Source organism: Dermacentor variabilis, chromosome 1 (genome assembly GCF_050947875.1).
Source record: "Dermacentor variabilis isolate Ectoservices chromosome 1, ASM5094787v1, whole genome shotgun sequence".
NCBI classification, from domain to species: Eukaryota; Metazoa; Arthropoda; class Arachnida; order Ixodida; family Ixodidae; genus Dermacentor; species Dermacentor variabilis.
In genome coordinates this window covers 28,498,654-28,524,710 of record NC_134568.1, presented here as the reverse complement: position 1 = coordinate 28,524,710, position 26,057 = coordinate 28,498,654, and the positions used below count along the sequence as shown (strand labels likewise).

Here is a 26,057-nt window from a genome sequence, read left to right as displayed (position 1 = left end):
TCGCCGTTTACGCGCGGCCGATCCAATTAATAACGCAGCCTGATCATTGCTCGAACCGTTTATTAAGCGCGCAAAGCGTGAAAAGGAATAGCATCGGAAAAGGACCCGCTACAATATCGCGGCCCGACAGCGAACCGTGACACAAAGTGGTGTACGCGCTCGAGCTAGCGGGAAAGCAAGCACACGTGATTGAGTTGGCGTAAAGTTATCCATTTATTAACGCAAAGCATTCTCGGCGAATTTGACCTAGTTTTCTGTAACCACTATCTAGACTATCTGGTTGTTTTTGTGGGCCAATTCTGAAGATAGCAGTCTATCTATTGCAGTCTAAAAATGTAGGGCCAATCTGATGGGCCCTGTGTGCGTGCCCAGGGGCCTCTGGGTATGTCTCGCTTTTATATGAAGAGAGAGATAGAGAGAGAATACAGAGAAAGGCAGGGAGGTTAACCAGAGGTAGTTCCGGTTGGTTACCCTGCAAGGGAGGAAGGGTTAAGGGGGAGAAAAAGAGAAAGAGGGTGGACGGGGGAAATAGAAAGAAAGCGAGACGAGCGCTAACACAGAGCGTACACTATACAGCGGTAGGGGGCGGCGTTCTTAAAGTCTATCGTAAAGCCCCGTAGACCGCAGGAACCTTAATAACGCGAGTAAGGCCTTCAACGCGGATGTTCTTTCACAGCACGAAACTAAAACTTTCAGTTCTGATAGTGAACAATTGTCCAACCGGTCCAGTACTCTGCACATCACTTGTCTCTGGGCACTATATCGCGGGCAGATCGCTGTCCAGCTCACTTTTGTTTTCTCTTAATGTCAATTAGAATATCGGCTATTCCCGTTTGCTCTCTGATCCGTACCGCGTTAAGCCTTACATTCTACGTTCCATTGCTCTTTGCATGGTCCTTAACATGTTCTTAAGCTTCTTTGTCAACCTCCAAGTTTCTGCCCGATATGTTAGCACCGGTAGAATGCATTGATTCTGCACCTTTCCTTTCAGTGATAGTGGCAGGTTTCCAGTCAGGTACTGGCAATGTATGCGGTATGCACACCATCCCATTTTTATTCTTCTGTAAATTTACTTCTCATGCTCAGGGTCCCCTGTGAGTAATTGACCTGGGTAAACGTACGCATTCACAGACTCTAGAGGCTCACTGGCGATCCTTCCCGCTTCTTCTGTTGCCAGGCTATTGGGCATTTTTCTCTTCTGCATATTAATATTCAACCCCACTCCTACACTCTCTCTGTTAAGGTCATCAATCATTTGTTGTAACTCGTCCCCAGCGTTGCTGAACAGGACAATGTCATCTGCAAACCGAAGGTTGCTGAGATATTCGCCGTTGATCCTCACTCCTAAGCCCGCCCAGTTTAATAGCCGGAATACTTCTTCCAAGCTTGCAATGAAAAGCATTGGAGAGATTGTCTCTCCTTGCATGAACACTTTCTTTATAGGTATCTTTCTACTTTTTTTATGGACAATCAAGGTAGGTGTGGAATCTTTGTTGATATTTTCCAAGATAATCGCCTATGCATCCTGTGCTCCTTGATTACGTAACGTCTCTACGACTGCGGGTGTTTCTACTGAATCAAATGCATTTTCATAACCTATGAAACCGATATAAAGAGGTTGATTGTACTGTGCAGATCTCTCCACTACCTGATTGAGAAGGATGCGATCAAATTGTAATGTATCCCTTCCTGAAGCCAGCCTGTTCTCTTGATTGCTGAAGTCAAATGTCGCCCTTATTCTATTGGAAAATATTTTGGTGAATATTTTATACAATACTGGAAGTAAACTAATGGGCATATAATTTTTCAATTCCTTAGTGTATCCGTTTTTGTAGATTAGTATAATGTTGGCATTCTTCGAATTCTCTAGAACCATTGAAGTCCAGAGATATTTCGTATAAAGGGCCACAAGCTGTTTAAGCATATCTGCTCCATCCTTGAATAAATCGACGGTTATTCCATCTTCTGCCGCTTTTCCCCGGTTCATGTCTTCCAAGGCCCTTCTAACTTCATCGCTAGTCACAATTACATCGCTCTGTACCCTGTTCATTGCTACTTCGAATTAGAGTGGCGTGGCTTCTCTGGGTACTGTACAGGTCGGCATAGACTTCTGCTGTTTTTTACTATATTATCGAAATTGTTGATGATATTACCTTGCTTATCTTTCAGTGCATACACCTTGGCTTGTCCTATGGGAAGTTTCCTTGTCGCTGTTTTCATGCAGCGTCCATTTTTTGCTGCTTCCTCAGTCTTTCTTACATTATAATTTCGAATATCTCTTACTTTTCCCTTGTTGATCAGTTTTGACAGTTCCGCGAATTCTATCTGATCTCTTGAGTTGGACACTTTCATTCTTTGTCGTTTCTTTATCAGGTCATTCGTTACTTGGGAGAGCTTACATACTGATTACCTTGATGCCTTAGCTCCCACTTCAATTGCTCCTTATGAAGCCAGCCTAGTTACAGGTTCATTCATTGCTTCTATGCCATCTTGGTCTCTGTTTTCTAAGGCAGCATATTTGTTTGCAAGCACCAGCCTGAATTGGTCGGCTTTTACCGTTACTGCGTTTAGGTTCGCCTGTTCCTTCTTGACAAATTTTACACTTTCTCTCTTCGTATTGAGGTAAACCCTAGACCTCACTAAACTACGATCAGTGCACTTTACCCTACCTAACACTTCTACATCCTGCACTATGCTGGGATCGGCAGAAAGTATGAAATCTATTTCATTTCTTTTTTTCTACTTTAGGACTTTTCGAGGTCCACTTTCAATTGTTACGTTTCCTGAATAGGGCATTCATTATTCGGAGCCTATTTCTTTTCGCGAATTCTACCAACGTCTCTTATCTACTGTTCCTTGAATGCCAACTGCCAATTCACTACCCTACTTCTTGCCCACTTTTGCAATTGAAGTCACTAATAACTACAGTATGCTGAGTGTGCACTTTTCTTATGACTAATTCAACACCGTCATAAAACTGTTATATTTCTTTATCATCGGCAGTGGAGCTTGGAGCGTAGGCTTGTAATACTTTTATTCTAGACCATACATCTATATTTATTACGTGTACTGTTAGCCTCTTAATAATGCTGTAGAATTCGTCGATGTTTCCCGCTTTGTCCTTATGGATTAAGAATCGTACCCCGTATTGCTTCTTATCTGGGAGCACTCTATATCAGAGGACGTAGCCGTTATTCAGCACTGTATAATCTTCAAGAGTTCTTCTTCCCTCAGTAAGGCCACTAATATCCCACATAATGCCTGATAGTTCTTGAAAGTGTCCTGCTAAGCTTGCGTCACTCGAGAAGGTTTGTGTGTTGAACGTTGCCAAGTTTAGCTTCCACTGGCGGCCTGTCCAGGTCCAGAGATTCTGAGCACCTTCTGTTGCGTTACAGGTCTGTCCGCAGCCTTGGTCAGGTGTTCCACAGCTTCTGGGGACTCAGAGCCATAGGTTCATGAACCAGATTTTTCAAAAAAGAAAAAAAATCTAGCTGCTCGTGTGAGCGTTCTGAGAAATCTGATGTTATCAGACGGCAAAGAGTCTATTGTGTATGCAGCAAGACAGCGAGATAATTGGAACGCTGTCAACGCTATCCAGGTATGACTTCTAAGGCTGCGTTGACCTTTTAGATGTGTTTTTAGCTCAGATATTTTTTTCTATTACCATCGCAAGGCCCCTCTCCTCGTTTTCCTGCGCATCTGCGAGGCCTTTTTGTTATGGTTGTGGCACTGTGGAAAGTAAGATACGCGCTGCCTTTGCAGCCTTGACTTTGTAATCCTTGTCCAGAATTTGAAATAAAATAATTATAGGCCTAATAGTTCAGAAAACGCCCACTGAGGACGTTGTGACTTCTTTCAGACTTCTTCGTTACTCCAGAAATGTCCCCTACGAAGAATGCATTACTGCCATAAAAGTGGTGTCTTTCATTTCATCGAATTGCAGCGAGCAAAAGTTAAGTAAATTAACAGGCACTTGGGGCTTCTTCAAATTGAGGAGGAATAGGAATGCATTGGCTTAGTTTCTCTTCCTTAAGGTAGCCGAATATTTCGCTATCTATGTTGCTCCGGCAGCCTGCTTTCGCGACCAACACAGTTTCAAAACAATGGCATGGCGACTTTTTCTGCAGTCACTGGCTATCTTGTTGCGTATACAGTGGACCCTTTGCCTTCGGATAACAGCTGATTTCTGAGAACGCTGGCACCAGCAGCCAGTTTCTTTTGATAAAGCAGGTTAAATCTGGTCCTCACCCTCCAAGACCAGTTCAAAACCAAGATTGTTTTGAACGATGTGCGTCAGCTACCTTGTTATAGTGCTGAGAAAACTTGAGACTGCGGAAATTTTACTTGCAGTTGCTATTAAAGAGTGACATTATGCCCTAAAACGATCTTGAAGAAATAGTGGTGAGGAATGTGCACAAAGTAAGACCGTTCCTTTACGCGCAGTGCTTACTGTGCTCATAAAATTAAAAAAGGTAAACAAAACTAATATTTGTTGCACTATATACACGCCTACCTCTTCTAACTGCGCATACCCTAACCACCTTGGGGTGAAGCAAATAGTGATGTCAGTGGAGGTTCCAGTGCGTGTGAGCCAAAATAGTAGAAAAACGTGTACAATTCACTTCAAAAATGTTTCCCTGGAGCAACTATGTATGATTTTTCAAATGAAGTATAGACTAGGAGCAAAAATAGAAGTGCTGTCTAATAGTGCTCTTTTTCGGTGCCAAATGTTGCCAGAAATGACAAAAATTTGGATTCACTTTGAGGAAAAGCAGATTTCTCCGCGATCACTCATTAGGCGAATATCAGTGAATTATAACACATCCCCCAACCCTCTCCCAAACATGACAATTACAAACTCTGGAAACAAAGGACCCTACACAATTACTAGAAATCCGTGCAAACCTTAGAGCTATGCTTTCTTCCAGATGTCAAAAATCTCGTTGCATAAGTTTCATTTCATTTCATTTCGTTGTATAAATCATTTTGTAGTTGCATTCTTGAACTGTCCTTGAAATTTGCTCACAAAAACGAATAGACCCAGTCTACTCGGCGTTTATTCCTGTTTATTGTTCCAAGCTCTCAGTATTCCCGTCTGTGTCGCCATTTTTGTGCTTTTGAAAAAACGCACAACGGGGCTTTGCCAAAGCGCTGTTCTCGCAGCTATCAAATATAAAATAATTGCTTTCTTACCTGTTGCCGTTATGTACGTGGTGTTGACCTTCGTAAGCTCTCTAGGCGCTCGAATAACGTCGTATCGGAATGCGCGATTCCTGAAAGGGATAAAAAAAAAACTGTAATTTCTGCATCTCGTTTTAAGAATGGCTAAATGTTCAAGCTAAGCAACTCCGGAAAAGCTGACAATTTGCTGCGCAATGAAATCGTTCGTACGTACCCCGGCTTCCGCGCCGAAGTGCCATTGCTGAAATGAGAAAGAAATGAGTGAAACAAAAACAACGCACCAAGAGCTACATCTTTTCTTTTTTGCTTTATTTTTTCCAATACCAACATCTCAAGTTTATTTGCCGTTACAGAAAAATCAAGGCTGTATGTTCCCAATTTTCACGCTCACTGAAAATGTTGTGCTTGCTGTGCGTTATAGCAATACTGGTAAGTCCGATAATATTTTAGAGAAATACTCATTATTTTTGATTGAGAAGCGATAAAGAAGTCCTGATATATTCTATGCGCAGTGAGATATTCTATGCGCAGGGCATTTTAGTCGAGTTTCATATTTAAATAATAAAAAAATACTGCAGCTCTTTAGACTGAAACAGTGAACCTTTGCCAGTACCACTACTTCCCAGAGCTCTTTTTTTTGGGGGGGGGGGGACTGTGTTTAGGAAAGTCAAAATTATGATCAAAGCGACAATAGCACGAAGTTATAAAGGAAACCCATACTAAGGTTTCGCAGTTAAATAAACATTCTGCTTAGTCCAGGGATTGAACCTCGGATCAACGCCTTTTTGAGGCGGTCGCTCTGCCACTTAAACTAGGTCACCCGAGTGAGGCTCAATTATTCGACTACTAGAAGTCGGGGGAACGCTGAATATGGAAAACAGTTCTGGAGGGAGGGGGGAATCCGCAAAGTGGAGGACATTTCATGAAAGCAAAAAATTGTCATCCACCCGCCACAACAAATACGGGCACCCTCATAACAGCGTTTTCTCTCTCTCTCTCTCTCTAATGAGAGCGTGCTACCCTCATCTACACTCACCCTCATGGAATGCGGTGAAGTGAAAATTGGAGCAGGAAGGAATGTGAGAACGACGGTTAGGGTGGGCGACTTGGGCAAAGAGGGTAATTGAGGAAGTCGTGGTTCAAGCCGCTACAGTTATCTGCGTGTTTTCCGGCAAGCGCTTTGTATTTTGTCGTAAAGTCGCCGTCACACTAAAGGCCCAACCACACGCAGCCCGGGATACGCGTCTCGCTACGCGTACACGTAAGCGTACGCGTCTGCGTGCGTGTACACGGGTGATGAAGGGAAGGGCGTCCAGCCACACGATACACGCACACGTGCGCGCTTCGCTGCGCGTAGCACAGGGCTGACAGACCAGCGGCCCAGCGATGGCGGAAACGGTCGTCTTTGGCCTTGAGAAAAGTTTATCTTTAATTTCTTTATGGCTAGCCATGTTTATTTAATTTATCAATGTTAGAGCTAGTACATTGTTTTTAAGTTGAGAAATGCACGCTGTTCGTATCTATACATCCTTATGGCAAGAAAAGCTACATCAATTATCAACAATACGCGCGATAGCGTCTGCTTGCTCACAACTGCAGCTGACATCTGCGCGCGACCACGGACGACGTTGCTGCCGAGCTCTTGCTTAGCCGCTTGCTTCGCCGGCATCAGCGTTCTCTCCCCGCAATGTACCACATGAGAAAGAAGCTTTTGCTGCTGCTGCTGCTCTTGCAAAGGCGGCGGGAGCGCAGAAAGCGTCTGCGGCCTCTGCGGCGACGTTGGTGGGTCCGGCCAGTCTTTCAACTGCGCAAAGAAGAAGGACTTTACGGCTGTGAGTAACTTCTTTCCTTTCGATGATCTACAGTGGTAGAACTAGGAGCCAGTGTTTGGACATGGGGACTTATCTTCGTTAGCACAGCAATTACTTATCAGCGTTTTTAAGTACGCGCATAAGTGAAAGGGTTAAAGTAGTAATGCGGGGATCGTACTCGCAGCGCACGAACGCCCAATTCGCAGAACAGCATCGCGTCGTCGGTGCAAGGTTCGTCCAGGTTCACAGCACCGATCGAAACGATAACGTGACGTACGTGAACAGGGGGAACGACAAGAGCAGGGTGTAGTTCGGAAAGCGCGAAAGCATAGGCGAACATCGGGCTGATTAGCCGCCGGAAGCATACAGATAGTATATTGGATACATGGTGACGACACCTCACGACGTTTCAACCGCCGTCTGTCTAACCCGTGTATGCCGTACGACATACGGTCATTAACTGTTGAGCGTCAGAAGGGAAGATGCGCTTGTTTCTATTTAACAGACAATCTGTAATACTAATTTGGAGCTCCCTTCATTATTAACAGTAGACCATACTGTTTACACAGAGCTTGTGTAGCACCCTCTTTTCTTGCACAAAATTTGTAAGGATTAAGTTTTGTAATACATTTTCTGCTATTCGATATATTATTTGATATCCAGATTATTTTTTCTTCATTTGATTCGATTCTAAATCTACTTTTCGGTATTAGCACACCCCTACAAAAAGCTAAGGACTGCTAGTTATATTTGTGCCATTAGTATAGCACATAGATTCAAGAACACCTTTTTACACGTGTTGGTTGTCTTATATGAAGCTTGTGGACGAGATACGATTTCCTATATTTTCTGTCTCTCAGAAGTGTGACTGTAGAATATGAAGTGTAATGTAATTAAATTGTGACCTGGGGGGCAGGTTAAAATTCTGTGCGACTAATTTCGGAAGTTTCTTGGCAGTGGCCGCACGATTTTAATATACCGTTGACTGGCTCTCCTGTTTTGCCGAACCACTGTTTGTATTCAAGCACATAAACAAAGCAGGGGGTAAAATTAATGATGGCTAGTGGCTATACGTGTGTGTCAGTGAAAAGTGTACAGCTCCTGATACCTGCGCGTGTATGTGGGCAGTCTTGCTGCCAGGCAATAATGCACCATTTTTTACAGATGCAACGGATACGTCAGGATGACCACGGATTTTTCTACAAGTTCTTTCGCAAGGCGCCGCAGCTCTTGGACAAGCTATTGAGCTTTTTAGCAGAGGACCTCACACGGCAGCACCACATTCGAGAAACCCCTGGAGCCTGGAGAACGACTTGCTGTAGCATTGAGGTTGGTAAAGGACAGTTGCCCCTAGAGTAATAATGTGCGATTGGAGGAATACAGAACACCGTTTCTTTGTCATTTATTGTATCATTTATTTTATTTTATTTACATATTACTGCCTGCCGCCTTTTGGACGCCAAATCAGGAAGGAGTCACAAAACATTGAAGCAAAACAAAAGAAAGAAGGAAACGACTGACAATGAGCGTGCATAAAAAATACTAATACATAATAATAATATATTAATAATCATCTTTATTCCTCTCTTTCCACAGAATACAGAATTATACACAACTAACTATTTATTAACTCATAAACAAATAAAAAAAATGGGACACGAAATGCTGATACAAAACGAGAAATAGTAATGATGGTACTGACAATGCGCGTGAAAAGAAATACAAGAAAAAATGATTGCATGATCACAGAGGCTGAAAGTTTCCACTTACTGCATCACCAGTGTAACAGTTACGGCTAACTCTAAAAAAAACTGCCATCGACTGGCATCGCACAAAAGCTACCTCAGTGCTTTTGACCTTGCACAACCTGTAAAATATGCACTGAGGTATGCTTGCACATGTAGTATTAAACAAAGGTGGTAGCTAACCTACACAAATGAATTTTGATCGTATGTCACCCGAAAAGGGCCCCCGCAGCCATTTAGATCATTGTGAAGAAAAATCATGTCATCATAATTAGTATTCAAACAATTGAGACATGCGTACAATTTTTTTTTTTCAACTTGCATTCAAGCTACTTGGCATCCCGGTAAGACATAAAAGACGTTGCCTTGACTTACTGTGTGGGGATTGAGGCGGCTAGATTCTGCAGTGGTGTGTAAGTCATATAAAGGCGATCGTGCCTGCAAAGTATTAAACAACTGCAGAACAGCACGACAGCCGCAGAAATTTCTTACATTTTTTTTCAGCTTAAGAAATTTTTTAAAGCTCACATGCTGTTCACGGCTCCCGTCAAGCAGCCCTGCTTCCTGCCAGTGAAGCAGGGTCATACGTATAAATGTCTCATTTACACACTGCCTTCAATGTCACTGATTACGTAAAAAGACTTTGGCCAAATATCCAATGCAGAACATGCAAAACCAACTCTGGAACTGAGCCACGGAACACAAAGAAAAAAAAAATGCAAGGAATGTGGCTTGTGAATGATAGTTGTGGGAGAGGTAGAGGTTGTCTATGTTGGCAGTGAACCTCGCCTCCTGGCTATGTGGTGGCAAGACTTTTCCCTTTCTGCTACCTCTTCTAATAATATCAAAACAATTTGAAACATGCTTGCGCTGCTAGAACGCCCCGACAGGCTTTACAACTTGCAGCATATAACCGAAATTTTCAATGGGGTCTGGTTGAAGGTTCATTATATTTCTTTTTATTTACAGGCATGTACAGGCATCTCTACATGCATGCACAAACTCTACATGCACAGGTGGTGAACTCAAAAAGGTTCATTGCTGCAAGACAGGCTGAATGAGTAAACACAGATGAAAGCGATAAACATCTGTCTTGCAACAAGCCTTTAGTTGCAAGTCAGTGCTTCTTTATCGTAGGTGTGTTGCTAAAACATGTTCACACATCTCTACAGCAGCAATGGCCAGCCAACCAGGCCCACAGATATCAACTTTATGAAATTCTTGAATACCGCAGAAAAATATGGATACAACACAATGTAAACTGAACAAAAAAGAAGAGCTGAGGGGCTTTGACATGACAACAACAGACAAGGAAACGTATATAAAGCATAAAGGAAAATAACTGTCATTTTATTTGTAATGTCAACATCACAAGGAGAAGGGAAATGAAAGTGCACAAAATATAACTTGCCACTGGTGGGAACTAAAACCAAAACCAATTGAGCTGGAGGCTATTCCACCATCAATTTCATAGAATGTTTGTGTGTACTAGATTAGGCTCTTGGAGTGTTCTTGCACGAGTAGTGTTGGCTAACACTACCAGGGTGAGATCTAGTACATGCACATTCAGGCCCAAGAAAGTTTGCAGAGGGATAGCCATTGCTGCAGCTCTACTGGTAAAGCAATGCAAGCATAATTGAAAGGTTGTGGGTTCGTCTCCCATTAGTGGGAAGCTACCTTTTTATATACTTTCATTTTCCTCCTTATTTTTCCATTTCGATATAAAGTAATTAAATTCATCAATGATTTCCTTTTGTTTCATTGTCTCTTGGCTTTACTATACAAAAAGTATACATTAAAAAACATTAATCTTTGAATTACTCTCCTACTTGCATCAATTTAATTTTGTAGTCGAAATGCGTATCCTCACTGACCTCTCTAATGTGTTTGAGCAGAGAGACGGCAAAAGTTCGAGGTCGTCCTGTGGTTTGCATCTTTTGATTGCACTTGAAACATTGCCTAATTCCTCCAATATTAAGTGACTCTAATCTTTCTTTTTCCTTTTCCTCCCCCTTGACTTTGCTTCAGAAGCAATGCTTCCTAACGTATCCAGCCTACGACTGCCGGCTGAAGCCAGCGATGCTTCTGACTGCGGACTGCTGTGGTGTGCCTCAGAATCCTCAGGAACCAGAACTTCTTGAAACATCGGTGATTCAAGAGATTCCAAAATGTCCTGAGACTCCACATGCTCATGCGAGGCCGAAGACGGAGTCGATGCTGGCGCTTGTGACTCTTCACTTGACGGTGATGGCACTTCAAGTGTTGCCAGATCGGAAAACTGGCACATTTTTTGTTAAGATGTCTGCAGCACTTCCCTCCTCACTTGATGGGGGCACTGGTGGAAGGTTGGCGGCATCCTGCATGTGAGCGTAATAAGGGTTGCACATACTGTCAATGTGTAAATAATGTGCCAGTCTGGATGCAAAAATATATGAAGGCTCAAATCCGTCCACATTTATTTTAGTGTGTGATTTTATTAGAGCACACTGAAGCTCTGAATCAGTTTTGTAGGGACAAAAGTGGCTTGCCTACACAACCAGAATGAACAGTTTCTGCATGTGCGTAAGTGTAGCTTTTGTATCTTTTTCTGTTTTTGCTTGTGATGCATTTAAGCAGTTCTTACGAGATCTGCATGCCTAAAGCCTAGTGATTACTTCTACTCAAAACAGTGCATGATATTTGGAATGTTTCAGTTTTGAAATAATTAGCAGGAAGCATTCCACTACATTTACTCAGTAAAACCACTTAATAAATTTCATGTTGAAAGACCTATGCTTGCACTTTCTAAACATAGAGTAGTAGTACTGTTAGGTCTTGCTTTAGTATAAGGCTCTCTCCTGTTCTAGTTTTTCTACTTGAAACGTTCTTGGCTTGTAACTTTGTTTTCCTTTCACTTGTTTGTAAACTTCAGCTCATTCTAAACTGTTTTTCTTAACTGAATGTACGTCTAAACACAGTGTGGAGCTGTGTACGTAGTAGTCAGTGCATTTGTTGTTTGTATTTAGGAAGTTACGTCTAATAATGTTTGTCTTCTTGCCATCTGCCTTGTAAAGGGTGTTTTGGCCCAGCAAGGCTGACCTTAGCGAGCAAACCCTTCCAGAAGGTTTCTTACAGCCAAGCTTTTTTTGCCTCTTCTCTGGACTTTCCTACCGCTGCTCCTACTGTCTTGCCAAATAGCTCGCCTCATACTGATATTAATGTAGTCGTTGAACCATTGTCATCCCAGCTGACTACTGGCTACTGTGTTGCACGAGTGACCAGTACTGGACGTAATGCAAATACCAATTAAAATAATGTAACTAGATCGTGGTTTTAGCATGTAAAATTTCAATAATCATTTTTTGCACAGTGCGAATGTGTTAAACTGGATCATCTAGTCCTTCCTTGAAAATTTTGCTAAGCAGGAACAGCATTCTCCACAAACATTGTGAAAGCTTCGCTTAAACCAGTAACAACAGCACCTGGGACTTGCAGAATAACCGCAGGCTGATAATTAGGTAAGCACACTGCTGAGCAGACACAAAAAGAATTATCAATTACACAGCTGACAATGTTGTCAGTACTATGGCGCATTTATTCCTACAGCATGATGACACTGAATGAATCCCTAAGCAAGCTAGGTAATATTTGAGGGTCTGTGATGAAGCACCGATTTGCACACTGCTGGCAAGCAACAAAATGCAAAATTAGAACTGTGCATTGAAGTGCCCAAGGTACACATGAATATAGCAACATTCAATACTCAGTTAAATACTGGCCATTGACTTGCACGCTGCCTTCTAGGATCAGTGCACAGAATAAAACAAAAACTACTTGCATGTTTTGTGTTTTGTTTTTGTGTGTGCATCATGCAAGCCCTTTTCTTTTTATTCATCCTGCTAATTTGTATGTGATATTCTCTGTACTTCTGTCTCATGCTTTATTGTTAGGTTTTTAAGTGCTATTTTACTTGTTATTTTGTACCTGTATTTCTGCTTTCTCTGCTCCCCACTGCAAAGCCAAACTGGCTTTGTGGGTACTTAAATAAATATACAAAGCTATTCTTGTACTGCTTGTATGTCCCCTTACCGGCTCACATTTAACGAAATATGCGATAATCGGAGCGGCGACGCAGCACAAATATTTTATCGCCAATTAGACAAAGCTGAATATAATGCATACTGTGCGTCGACTTGCTTGTGTAAGCACAATTTTGAGTCGATTCCCATAAGTGCGGTGCATTGCCAGCTATAATACAAACATACAGCATCGCCGGTCAACGTGGTAAAGGGAAAGCACTAAAATCCCGTGCTTCATTTTTAACACGCCGGCTAAGGTGGAAACTTCAAGATCACTAAGGGTCTACACTCCATTGTGTAGCGCAGAAGCATCATCTGGTCGAAAAACAGCCAGATGACGTCGTCGTGAACGTCGACTGGCACGGCGCGGCTATTTTCTTTCTGAAACGTCTTCCCAGGCGCCGAAATTTATTCCCCAGGGACTTCCATCACTTCTGCAGCGCTGTGATAACGTCATCTGCACAGATGAAACGCGTTTTCGACATCTGCGAGTCGGCTGATGAGAGAGGCAGCTTATACCAGTGCCACACAGCTAGGCTTTCGATGGCGATCGAGCGCGATCAAATTTCTCGATCACGATCGGTTCTACGCAGATTGCGCGGTACAGGCAATCGTGATCACAAAATCCGACCCCGATCGGGCTCGATCGCGATTGAAACTGCTCCGCTATGACGCCCGTATAAAATTCCGAGCACTCACCTGTTCGGCAGCGTTGGGCATGACGATCCACGACCACCTCGTCAAGTGCTTGTTCTAGTGGCGCTTGTGTTTCGCCTGCTACCAAAACGCAGGTCGAGCCTCAACGCAGGCGATCAGCGCTTCGTTGTTGATCGCCTCCATAGCCTCTGTGCTCTATCGACACGAAACCAGCAGCGACTCCCGGCGTCTCCGCACGATTCTGAAACTTCAACAACCTTTCCGAACCGCCGGAAGTGTACATGCGGCCCACGTGACGTCGGTGCACAAGCTGCCACTTCCGTCGCGTACGCTCAAACAGACGCCCAAGATCAAGACCTCCTTGACGCGCGCGTTTCCTGCGCGTCTGCCCTCTCTAGACGCGTAGGACAGGCGCGTACGGCCTCGCAGACGCGTGACGCGCAGCCAGGCGCGCACGATTCACCGCGTGTGGTTGGGCCTTAAGACGACAACTGATCATTTTTTTCTGGCAATTTGATGAGGCTGCAAGGTTAATCCGCTTTCGTGGGTAGCCTCCAAAGACACCCTGCTCAGTTCCAGGGATAAGTTTTTGCGCTAGCTAGCACATTTTTTTTCAAGCAACACGTCGTTACGAGGCAAATCACTAACAATGGAAGCCGTGCAGCCATTATGCCAATGAAACACTGCAGGGGATGAAATTCACCGTTTGAAGCACGTTCGCTTGGTGGCAGCTATCGAGTGTTCGAAGCATAAACTGGCTGAGATAATATTATTGTTATTTAATTTAAACGAACCTCCGTGATGGTGCTCAAGCGAAGCGACCAACCCGTTCGCAAATATTTGCGTTGTACAATTTGAATCGATAAATGGTCCGGACTGCAATCGATACCAATGAGCTGCTGCTTTTCGAACGTCAGTGAGGTCTTAAAACCTTTTTTTCAAGTAATGAAGCAGAGACTTTAATAACAGAAGTGTAATAAAACAATAACCTGCTTATTTTGTCAAAAATGACTTCGTAACTATGTTTCTCGTTTATTATATAAACATTCATCGATAAAATATGTACCCGCGTCAAGCGCCCCTAGCAGAAAAAATACGAATTAAAATATACGACCAAATCACACTCGCTCCACTTGCGCGCTTCATGCTGGAACGCGCCGCGGTGGATCTTGCGCCCTACACTCTTAGCACGGTACCTTTTATGGTAACCTGTAATCACAAGTAACTTATAAAATAAAGGTTACATGCAAAATATGTTTATGTTTTAATTAAATGTTGTTACGTATATATATATATATATATATCTATAGGTTACAAGAGTCAAAATTGACGGATTTAAAGGTTAATTCAGCGCAAAGTGCCTTGTAACCTTTAGATTTTAACCTCTAAAGAACACTGCAGCGCATCAGTGAGGAGACCTACATCATGGATTGGACGTTTGCTGATAAATGTATCCTAATGTGTTCGTGTTCTGCATTTATGATCTGGTTATTACAAACGTAGTACTTCGGCAGTTCGGGCTGCATTCGGTCTTAATTTCTGTCAGCCAAGCAGTTACATTTTTCACGATATAAAAACAAAAAAGAAATCTTGCACGATCGCACTTGCATGTTCATCTGCGCGCTGTTCTTTGACGACCCTCCATACTTGGCGCACAGCCTTATTTGAAATATCAGCAACGAAGACTGTGTCATCGAATGATCTGGCGTGCACTGCCTGCCGAAACCCAGCGGTCGAACGTGGCGGAAGCCGCCTGCTCTCGCACGCATTCTAGCCACCATGAGACAGGCATGGAACATTGGTATTTCAACACGAGAAACAAAAGCGGGCGAGTTTCTTTAGAAAAATGAATATTTTTTAACAAATTTCATGTACGAGGCGAGAAAGAACAGTTGAAGAAAAGCACACGAACGCGATGGGTCTTTCAGTAAAAGGTTGTTGAAAACATTGGATGGTTCTATCACATATTAATATAATTCAACTTGTCTACTAAAATGTCCCTGTGCAGAACCTTTCAGTTGTCTGCATCCATTTTCTGCCTTTAATCGGGTTCGTTTCATTCTCTGCACCGCCTTGATGCTGTCAACCAAAAATTTCCCATGCTTCAACCATAAGCGCTCAAGATGAGGTTAATAGTTAATGTGCAAGAAGCGTGTGCCTAAGAAAACCATGCCGACACGTGGTACCAGCTAGGCATAGTGCGTACATAAGTATAAACGCGCGGCGAGGGAGCTGGGGATGCGGTACGCGCTAGGCGACCGGCGTAACTGCTTTGAAATAGACAACAACCTACATGTCGGCGATCCATTCTGCATTTCACATAGGATGTTTTATAATAAAAATTGTAGCAGCTGATTCCACTGCCAGCTTTCTTTGGGCATTTTAAGCTGTGCCGAAGATTGGCACTACAACGACAGCAAATTTAAGTTACAGCAGACCCGAAACGCGCCAAACGTTCAGTGAAGTCAACAGGATGCCGCTACACTCCCATAAAAGCGAGCGCCGTCCGCTCCGTTGTCTTGTTAGGAGACATAGACAGATGAAAAGAGCGTTAAATGTGTGAAGCCGCCAACTGAGAAATGAAATCTTTTCCACTGTCCAAACACGAAATGCTTCCACCATCACACCGGTAACATCACTGGCACCTCTGACATTTATTTCTGTAATTCATTGCTTGTTTTCATTTTTGTTTTCATTTTTGCTTGTGCCTCTAAGTGCCTCTTTCTAACATGGCGGAAGCCAGCAGGCATCAGCCACACTGGAGTGCGGCCATCCACGGTGCTATCATCTCTCCTCCTCGGTCTAATCTAGCTGACTCGAGTTGCACGCTGGAAAGATATTAAGCGGGAGCGGGAGACTCGGAGCCGGCGGGAGTGGTTAGCGCGCTGTCGTCCTGTCGTTGTTGTAGTTGTCGTTCTGAGACGGCCATTATATTTGACTTGTTTGGATACCATCCGATCACCATTGTCTGCTGCCACCACTTGTAGCCTGCAGTAGTTATTATCGCTTCTACTGGGAACTTGCGCCATCCGCTGCACCCTCATGCCTTTGTGCAGCACAGACCTTTTCGGTGTGTTGCGCGGTCGCTGCAACGAGCCGGGTTGTGAGTGCAAGCGATACACTATTGTGCGCCTGTCGGAAAGTGACAACCTGGTGAGGTGTGAATATTGTGACTACGTCCCAAATGCACACGGAAAAATATGTGATCTCGGTAAGCAGAACTTTTGCTTTTAATTATTTTTAGGTGGATAGTACGTGAATTCTTTATAGTTCGCAATTCAACATTTGACATAGTGCATGCTCTCGCTGCGCGTAAGTGTTTCTGAAAAAATTTATTGTTGACATATTTGCTTCTTTATGCTCTTCGATTTACTTTGAGCTAAATTTGATGTTGTCATTTTGTGCAAATATTGGATTAGACCTTTCTAAAATATTGAGCTTGTCGGCGGGTTGAGTTGTGTCAGGGCAACTAAATGACCTTAACAATACGTTTCTTGTACTGGCACCGTGCTTTGGGCTGACGTAGTTGACAGAAATCGTTCAGTATTGTACAACTTGCCTCGCGCACCCTCCGTTAGCCATGCTGTGGTGGTGCGTGACTGCCCGCGCCCTGGCCTGGAGGTAATCTCCGGTGTGTGCAGAGGTCGGGCAAGCCGAGGCGGCTCGTGGTTGCATTTCCGCTTTCTTTCGGTGCGCGTAGTGCTGGAGGTCGCGTAATCTCAAAAGTTCGGAGACGCGTTGACGGGAGCAACAAAACAAACGTTCGCTCCCCTCTGCGTTCTTCAAGCCAACTTGATAGCGATTGTTCGCGGTCGTCAAATGAGATATGTTCATTTATGCCTGTGCTCGCGTGACACCATGGTTATTAGTAAGCTAATGATTACTGTTACGGCAGGTAAAACTACGTACCTTAGTTTGAGTAGTGGTCTAATGCTTTGCTATCGCTATTAGTGATTCGCTTTTTGGGTGAAAATGCGTGTTTTTTCTATTTTGTTTTAGTCAAACGGGCCAATCATTTAACATGGGAATGGGTGGTTAGCATTGACTAACTGCGAAGAATACACAATTCTCTTTTTACCGCAACGTCACCCCTTCTCTTACATCTTGCATTCAAATTTCGCACAATGATGTATAATTATATACAGCGTTGTTCCGGAGAATACATGTTGTATAGCTTTCGCACGAATTTTGCTTATGTACGCGTTTATTTTTCGCCTAGAGCTCTGCAATGCGCTCTGCATTACTTTGTGAACACTAATGATGTTCTTTCGTTGCGTCTATAATTTCAGAAACGAAAAATGCAGCCGAGGCAAAGGCGCAATGCATGTGCCAGGCACCGTGTTCGAGGACTCAGTGTCAGATGAAACCGTGGAAGCTTGCACATCTAGTCTGTCCTCGGTGCAATATGGTTAGTATAATGTGGAATGTTAGCCAAAGCTTTTTTGATTGCCTAGTGTATCAAATATTTTAAAGCGTAGCTTTCTTTGCCACTTCCCTCGACTTTTCCACTGCTGCTGCTGTCGCTGACCTGCACGCGGCGTCAGGGAGTGGTTGAGTACGTAATGTATATAATGTACGCAATGTACGAGAAATTACATTGTACGTGTACATAGTAGGGACGCAGGAGTGGCGTCTGTGAGCCCTTTCCAGCAAGAACTTATGAAAAGCCTTCAGGAGTGTTCCTATTATCCTTTAGTGAGATTTCAGTTGTATATAGTTCAGCAAACAAACGAAAATTAGTATTATACTGATTACTTTTAGTAAAATAACATTTCATTGCTTTTTCCTGCATGCTTACTATAACGAGAGCTAAAGGTGAGCCAGTTCTAATTTTCCTTGATGTAGAATGGTTGGGCTCTTTGGGGTTGAGTTGTGCTCTGCAGTGCTGCACGTTTTTGATAAATTTTACTTCGTCAGTTCACATTATACTGTGCATATTTAATGTTTGATAGGCGAATGTTTATAGGCTCTAACTGTCTTTGTAGGTTCCACTGCCCAGTGGTGATATCCAGATTGCAGCTCCCCACGCCTACACATGCAGCGAGCATACGTGTGTTTATGCTGGCAGCAGGCAAGAAATAATCTAGGTCTCGAACGACAGCGTGGAGCTAGCTGTAATTTATTGTATTTTAACCTACTACATCAAGAACCTCGATTATCCATATGCATTTGCACCATTCCTGGCGCTGATGCAGAAACTTGTGCTTCCCAGCAATGTTGTGCCTAGAGGGCTCATAAATGACAGATTGAAGTGTTTCTTTGCCCTTCTGAAGAAAAAGAATGTGATTTGACTCAAAGTCTAGTTAACAATTTTCACCTTGCATTAATGTTCACTTGTTGCGAGGAGGTGGTGAACAGATGCATCATTTTGTGGATTACATTTGCATGCCTTTTTATAACTGTTTTATTGAAAATTACGGAGGTAATACATCCATTCATGCAAGTGGCACTTACTATTGTGTACAAGTATTTTATTTAGCTGCTCAAAATTCTTAAATTCGTGCAATGTGAATTATGGCGGCCTTGCTTTGTCACTGAGTTATTCTAACTGCTAGCCTCTAGATGATAGAGTAATTGTGCAGTACTATGCATAGTAGTGTCCTAATGACCTTTTTCAATATTGATTTTAAATAGGTAGTGCATTCAAGAAGTTTGAATCCCATCCTTGACATTGTTAGCTAGACAGTAAAATGTGTCTTATAGTAATTTTAATTTTAAAAAATTCATGTTTGTATTGTCACAAGGATCTAAACTGAGAGTTCACTATGCTGTAAGCATCACAACTTCCAGCTTTTTGTCATTTGGGCCTACAAGCCAGCACTTTGCACATCTCCTGGTTAAGCTTTGTCTGATGTTTGTAAGAGCAACAAGTTGTGTTTTAATGCCAGTGGTGGCCAATGCTAACACTAAGGAAACGTTTCTCAGGTATAGATGGGCTGCATGCATGCATGGCCTTGTGGTCCAGTCTTCTTTTTTAGGTTCACCTATAGCCAATATTTTGTATATTTTTTGCATTGGCTACATTGCATTGGAAGCGTCTTTATTGACCTGCTCTAATGCTGCACAGGATGTGTAAAGCTTTTTTTATGTAGTGTCCAATGTGGATCTGAACACAAGTGTCCAGTTTTTGTGCCTGCAATCTCATGTACTAATCTTTGCCTTGTTTTCTTGCTTCCTGACAGCAGAACAAGTTTTTACATGGACAGTTAACACGAATTTATTGACGACATACATGGCTGAAACACGGTGATAAGATTTTAAAAATTCCTGTGATATGATGCTAGTGATAGTAGTGTCTTGAATTTTCAGATCTAGTCATGTGCCAGCAAGGCCTGCTGTATTTGTGGTGTATTCTATGTTGTATTTTCAAATAAAGATGTTGCATTCTGAAGTTAACCTTATACTGCCTGTGGAACTGTCAATTTATACTCAAATTATTTATACAAGATAACGGTGCCTCCTCCTCAGGCGTTCAAATTGTGTTTGAACTGTATTTTTGGGAACATTACCGTTACATATTTGCTCAAAATGTGTCGCACGGGGAGTTTCATTTTGTCAGAAATCCCCAGGGATACTAGTATACTAGTATCATAGTAGCCCTTTGTTGGCTGAAGTATAACGATTTAAGTGATTTAAATGAAAGTAAACTTTTGATACCCCATTCAGTTGATCGTTTCTTTTTTTTTCAGAGAATTTCATGTGGGCCCCGATCTTTACATGGTCCGACGAGCAGGGTGCGGCCTAGCAACGGGGAGGCGCCACCTTGGGTTTTGTTCCAGAAAGGCCAAATGGTACACCGAGCCGGCTGCCGCCAAACAACAGAGGTGCGTCATTTCCTTCTTTTGCGGTTCTCTCTGCTTGCGCCTCTTCTTTCTTGCGCGCTTCTTTTCGCGGTGGGATTAAGCAGCCGACAACCATGCCCGGAGAAACGTGAGCCGTCGCGGAGGACGCCACTCGGCCAGTCCTTTTTGGACACTGTCTTTACACGTGGTTGCGCTTCGAAATAGTTCACCTGTCCACCTCGTGTGGTTTCCACAGGAAAGGGTGTCCCTGTGTCTCTCTCAGCCTAAGCAAAAAGAAGAAGAAAAAACTGCGTTTTGCTGGCAACTTAACTTACGCAAGCCGTAACATCTCTTCGACTGCAATGATATCTAGTCAAAAAATTCTCTAGCTATCAAAACGCACAACAAGGAGGAACGCGGGAGTACAGATCTCTACTTACGAATGGCATAGTAAGTGACAGACGCATACTGTTTTTGGATATAATTGTGTAGCTGTTTAGCAATAAATGAAGCAAATTTTTTGCTTTGCTTATGAAAAACGGCAAGTGTTCAGGCCCTTTACCCGTGCTGTTAGTGTTTTTCTCCTGCGCATGCATTTACGTTTACTGTGTGGATTGTACCAAGGGTATCATTCAGCATGCAAAAAATTAAAAAGGAAATTCAGCCAGCTGAAATTCATTCTTTTTTTTTCATTTTCGCATGCTAAATGATACCTTAGGAACCATCCACCGAGTAAACAAACGCATGTGCAGGAGGATAAAAACCGCAACAGCGTGAGCCACAGGTCTGAACACTTGTAGTTAGCAAAGCTAAAATTTGCCTCATTTATTGATTAGCAGCTACAGAACTGTAGCCCAAAAGAATATGAGTCTGTCACTTACAATATACTATTCGAAAGTAAAGAAATTTCTCTAGCTCCCGCGCTCACCTTTGTTGTACGTTTTGGGGTAGTAGGCTGCATTTTGTCTTAATATTTTTTAGGTCAAACAAGAGATGTTGCGGTATGCGTAAGGTCTAGGTTGCCTGCAAAACGCAATGTTTCTTTTCTTTTTTCACTTAGGTTGAGAGGGACACAGGGACACCCTTTGTCCCGAAAACCGCACGAGGTGGACACGTGAACTATTTCGAAGCGCAAGCGTATGTAAAGGCAGCGTCCGGAAAGGACTGGCCGAGGGGCTTCCTCCGCGAAGGCTCACATTTCTCCGCGCACGCTTGTAGTCTGCTTAATCCGGTCCCGGAAAGAAGCGCGCAAGAAATAAGAGGCGCAAGCAGAAAGAAGCGCGAAAGAAGGAAGAGACACGCCTCTGTTGCTAGGCGACAACTGCCTGGGCGGAGCATGCGCAGAGCAACGGGATTTTATGGAGCATACCGCAGAAAGAAGCCCGAAAGAAAGAAGAGCCGCGTCCCCGTTGCTAGGCAACACCGGCTCTATATACGGAGCATGCGCAGCACGGTGTCCATCTGGGACCTCCTGCAAACCGCTTTGTGTAAACGTTTTAATCGTTCAACCGGTATATTGTAAATGTAACCTTTATATTTAGGCAAAGGCACTCAATACTGTATGCCTATCATCATCATCATCATCAGCCTAGTTACGCCCACTGCAGGGCAAAGGCCTCTCCCATACTTCTCCAACTACCCCGGTCATGTACTAATTGTGGCCATGTTGTCCCTGCAAACGTCTTAATGTCATCCGCCCACCTAACTTTCTGCCGCCCCCTGCTACGCATCCCTTCCCTTGGAATCCAGTCCGTAACCCATAGTGACCATCACTTATCTTCCCTCCTCATTACATGTCCGGCCCATGCCCATTTCTTTTTCTTGATTTCAACTAAGATGTCCTTTACCCGCGTTTGTTGCCTCACCCAATCTGCTCTTTTCTTATCCCTTAACGTCACACCCATCATTCTTCTTTCCATAGCTCGTTGCGTCGTCCTCAATTTCAGCAGAACCCTTTTCGTAAGCCTCCAGGTTTCTGCCCCATATGTGAGTACTGGTAACACACAGCTGTTATACACTTTCCTTTTGAGGGATAGTGGCAACCTGCTGTTCATGATTTGAGAATGCCTGCCAAACGCACCCCAGCCCATTCTTATTCTTCTGGTTATTTCAGTCTCATGATCCGGATCCGTGGTCACTACCTGCCCTAAGTAGATGTATTCCCTTACCCCTTCCAGTGCTTCGCTACCTATCGTAAACTGCTGTTCTCTTCCGAGCCTGTTAAACAATACTTTAGTTTTCTGCAGATTAATTTTCAGACCCACCCTTCTGCTTTGCCTCTCCAGGTCAGTGAGCATGCATTGCAATAGGTCTCCTGAGTTACTAAGCAAGGCAATATCATCAGCGAATCTCAAGTTGCTAAGGTATTCTCCATAAACTTTTATCCCCAATTCTTCCCACTCCAGGCCTCTGAATACCTCCTGTAAACATGCCGTGAATAGCATTGGAGATATCGTATCTCCCTGCCTGACGCCTTTCTTTATAGGGATTTTGTTGCTTTCTTTGTGGAGGACTACGGTGGCTGTGGAGCCGCTATAGATATCTTCCAGTATCTTTACATATGGCTCATCTACACCCTGATTCCGTAATGCCTCCATGACTGCTGAGGTTTCGACTGAATCAAACGCTTTCTCGTAATCAATGAAAGCTATATATAAGGGTTGGTTATATTCTGCACATTTCTCTATCACTTGATTGATAGTGAGAATATGGTCTATTGTTGAGTAGCCTTTACGGAATCCTGCCTGCTCCTTTGGTTGACAGAAGTCTAAGGTGTTCCTGATTCTATTTGCGATTACCTTAGTAAATACTTTGTAGGCAACGGACAGTAAGCTGATCGGTCTATAATTTTTCAAGTCTTTGGCGTCCCCTTTCTTATGGATTAGGATTATGTTAGCGTTCTTCCAAGATTCCGGTACGCTCGAGGTTATGAGGCATTGCGTATACAGGGTGGCCAGTTTCTCTAGAACAATCTGACCACCATCCTTCAACAAATCTGCTGTTACCTGATCCTCCCCAGTTGCCTTCCCCCTTTGCATAGCTCCTAAGGCTTTCTTTACTTCTTCTGGCGTTACCTGTGGGATTTCGAATTCCTCTAGGCTATTCTCTCTTCCACTATCGTCGTGGGTGCCACTGGTACTGTATAAATCTCTATAGAACTCCTCAGCCACTTGAACTTTCTCATCCATATTAGTAACGATATTGCCGGCTTTGTCTCTTAACGCACACATCTGATTCTTGCCTATTCCTAGTTTCTTCTTCACTGTTTTTAGGCTTCCTCCGTTCCTGAGAGCCTGTTCAAGTCTATCCATATTATAGTTCCTGATGTCCGCTGTCTTACGCTTGTTGATTAACTTAGAAAGTTCTGCCAGTTCTATTCTAGCTGTAGGGTTAGAGGCTTTCATACACTGGCGTTTCTTGATCAGATCTTTCGTCTCCTGCGATAGCTTACTGGTTTCCTGTCTAACGGCGTTACCACCGACTTCTATTGCGCACTCCTTAATGGTGCCCATGAGATAGTCGTTCATTGCTTCAACACTAAGGTCCTCTTCCTGAGTTAAAGCCGAATACCTGTTCTGTAGCTTGATCCGGAATTCCACTAGTTTCCCTCTTACCGCTAACTCATTGATTGGCTTCTTGTGTACCAGTTTCTTCCGTTCCCTCCTCAAGTCTAGGCTAATTCGAGTTCTTACAATCCTATGGTCACTGCAGCGTACCTTGCCGAGCACGTCTACATCTTGTATGATGCCAGGGTTCGCGCAGAGTATGAAGTCGATTTCATTTCTAGTCTCACCATTCGGGCTCCTCCACGTCCACTTTCGACTAACCCGCTTGCGGAAAAAGGTGTTCATTATCCGCATATTATTCTGTTCTGCAAACTCTACTAATAATTCTCCTCTGCTATTCCTAGAGCCTATGCCATATTCCCCCACTGACTTGTCTCCAGCCTGCTTCTTGCCTACCCTGGCATTGAAGTCGCCCATCAGTACAGTGTATTTTGTTTTGACTTTACCCATCGCCGATTCCACGTCTTCATAAAAGCTTTCGACTTCCTGGTCATCATGACTGCATGTAGGGGCATAGACTTGTACCACCTTCAATTTGTACCTCTTATTAAGTTTCACAACAAGACCTGCCACCCTCTCGTTAATGCTATAGAATTCCTGTATGTTACCGGCTATTTCCTTATTAATCAGGAATCCGACTCCTAGTTCTCGTCTCTCCGCTAAGCCCCGGTAACACAGTACATGCCCGCATCTTGCACTGTATATGCTTCTTTTGTCCTCCTAACCTCACTGAGCCCTATTATATCCCATTTACTACCCTCTAATTCCTCCAATAACACTGCTAGACTCGCCTCACTAGATAGCGTTCTAACGTTAAACGTTGCCAGGTTCAGATTCCAATGGCGGCCTGTCCGGAGAGGTTAAAGTGTTGTAACCTCTAGTTGAGGTGCACGCTTTCTTACCTTTAATAGAAGTTAAATTTGTAAAGGTTGATGTGTAACTTGTAAGTTAAAGGTGCAGAAATTTGTGAGAATATACCCCTCTAGTAAACGTTACCGTGCTAAGAGTATATATATATGGCGATCGCTAGAACTTGAGAGTGTGCGGAGCCTGCTTGAAGATCCCGGGGGAATCTCTCGTCCTTTCCTGCATTTACCTTAATTTCTAGATTACTAAGGCTCCGTTCGCGATAGTATTGCCGCCTTACAGATTCTCGAGCACTAATCTATCACTTTAGCTTGACTTAATATTTGCCTTTCGTGTCCCTTTAAGATAAGCGAACAAATACTGAGCCCAGGGTTTGCGTCTCTCAACATGCGCACTCGTGACGATACTGCGGGGCATGATCTCGGGCGATCTGCCGTAGTTTTCGCCCAAATTCAGGTTCTGAAAGCTTTGTCGCCTGTTGCAGATTATCTCGTCAATAAAGCAGCTGGTTACACGTAATTGTTTACTAAAAAGTAAATGAATTACAGCTAGCATTACTGAGTAAACAAAGTAGTCGTTAAGTTACAAAATCACTAAAGAATGTGATTGATTACAAGTAAATACCTACATGTAATTCGTTACGTACAAGTCTGCTGTGCAGTACTGTTGTTATGTATTATCGTGACATTGTTTTTCATCAGTGTGGTGGAGGCGCGAGCCCTGATGAATTCTGCCCACGACGCAATTCAACCAACGCGTCGAAACCGCGACGTTTTTCTCTTCGTCGCTAGGCACACTCGTAAGCATTCGCCCGGTGGAAGTGTCAAACAGGGACTTGAACTCGGACTGAAAATGAGCGCGTGGGGCTTCCAGTGATTGTATTGGTGACCGAGTGCAAGTCAAGTTCAGTGAGAGCGCATATGATTGTGAGTGTGTGGTGGTGAGTGCTTGTGAGCACCAGTGACTGAATGGAAGTGAGTGCGAATGAGCCAAGTGCCGGTGAATGTGAATTGAAGTGCGTCTCACCAAGCACTGACGTCAATATGTTCAGCACTCTTCCCTCCGCTCGTCTGCACGAATATTTCGCGAGTGGTTAGCAATTCAGAAATACATCGCAAAGACTTGTCCAACACTCCGAGCTCTAACAGACTAAGCAGAACATGCACGCTGTATATTGTTATGTGCTGTACGCGGCAACTATGTGATGTATGTACCCCATATTCAAAAGCCAAGGAGTATGCGGCGCCGTATTTCAACGCCAACATCACTGTATATCATGTCAATAAAAGAAAAAGTGCTGAGGACTGCGAGCCCACGTAAGGGAGTGAGGGCGGGTGTTAGTGGACATAAACTTGAAGGCGAGCCAGTGCCGTGACCATGGATGAGTGAG

At 43.5% G+C, this 26,057-nt stretch overlaps 1 protein-coding gene across 1 annotated transcript; it reads left to right on the top strand.

Annotated features, from left to right (window-relative positions):
- The first annotated feature begins 6,738 nt into the window (after nt 1-6,738).
- Nucleotides 6,739-11,104, top strand: LOC142570417 (uncharacterized). The gene is made up of 3 exons (XM_075678835.1): nt 6,739-7,013; nt 8,157-8,321; nt 10,766-11,104. Exons 2-3 carry the CDS (start codon nt 8,157-8,159, stop codon nt 11,102-11,104), a joined length of 504 nt encoding a protein of 167 aa, XP_075534950.1. The 5' UTR covers nt 6,739-7,013.
- The last annotated feature ends 14,953 nt before the right edge of the window (nt 11,105-26,057 follow it).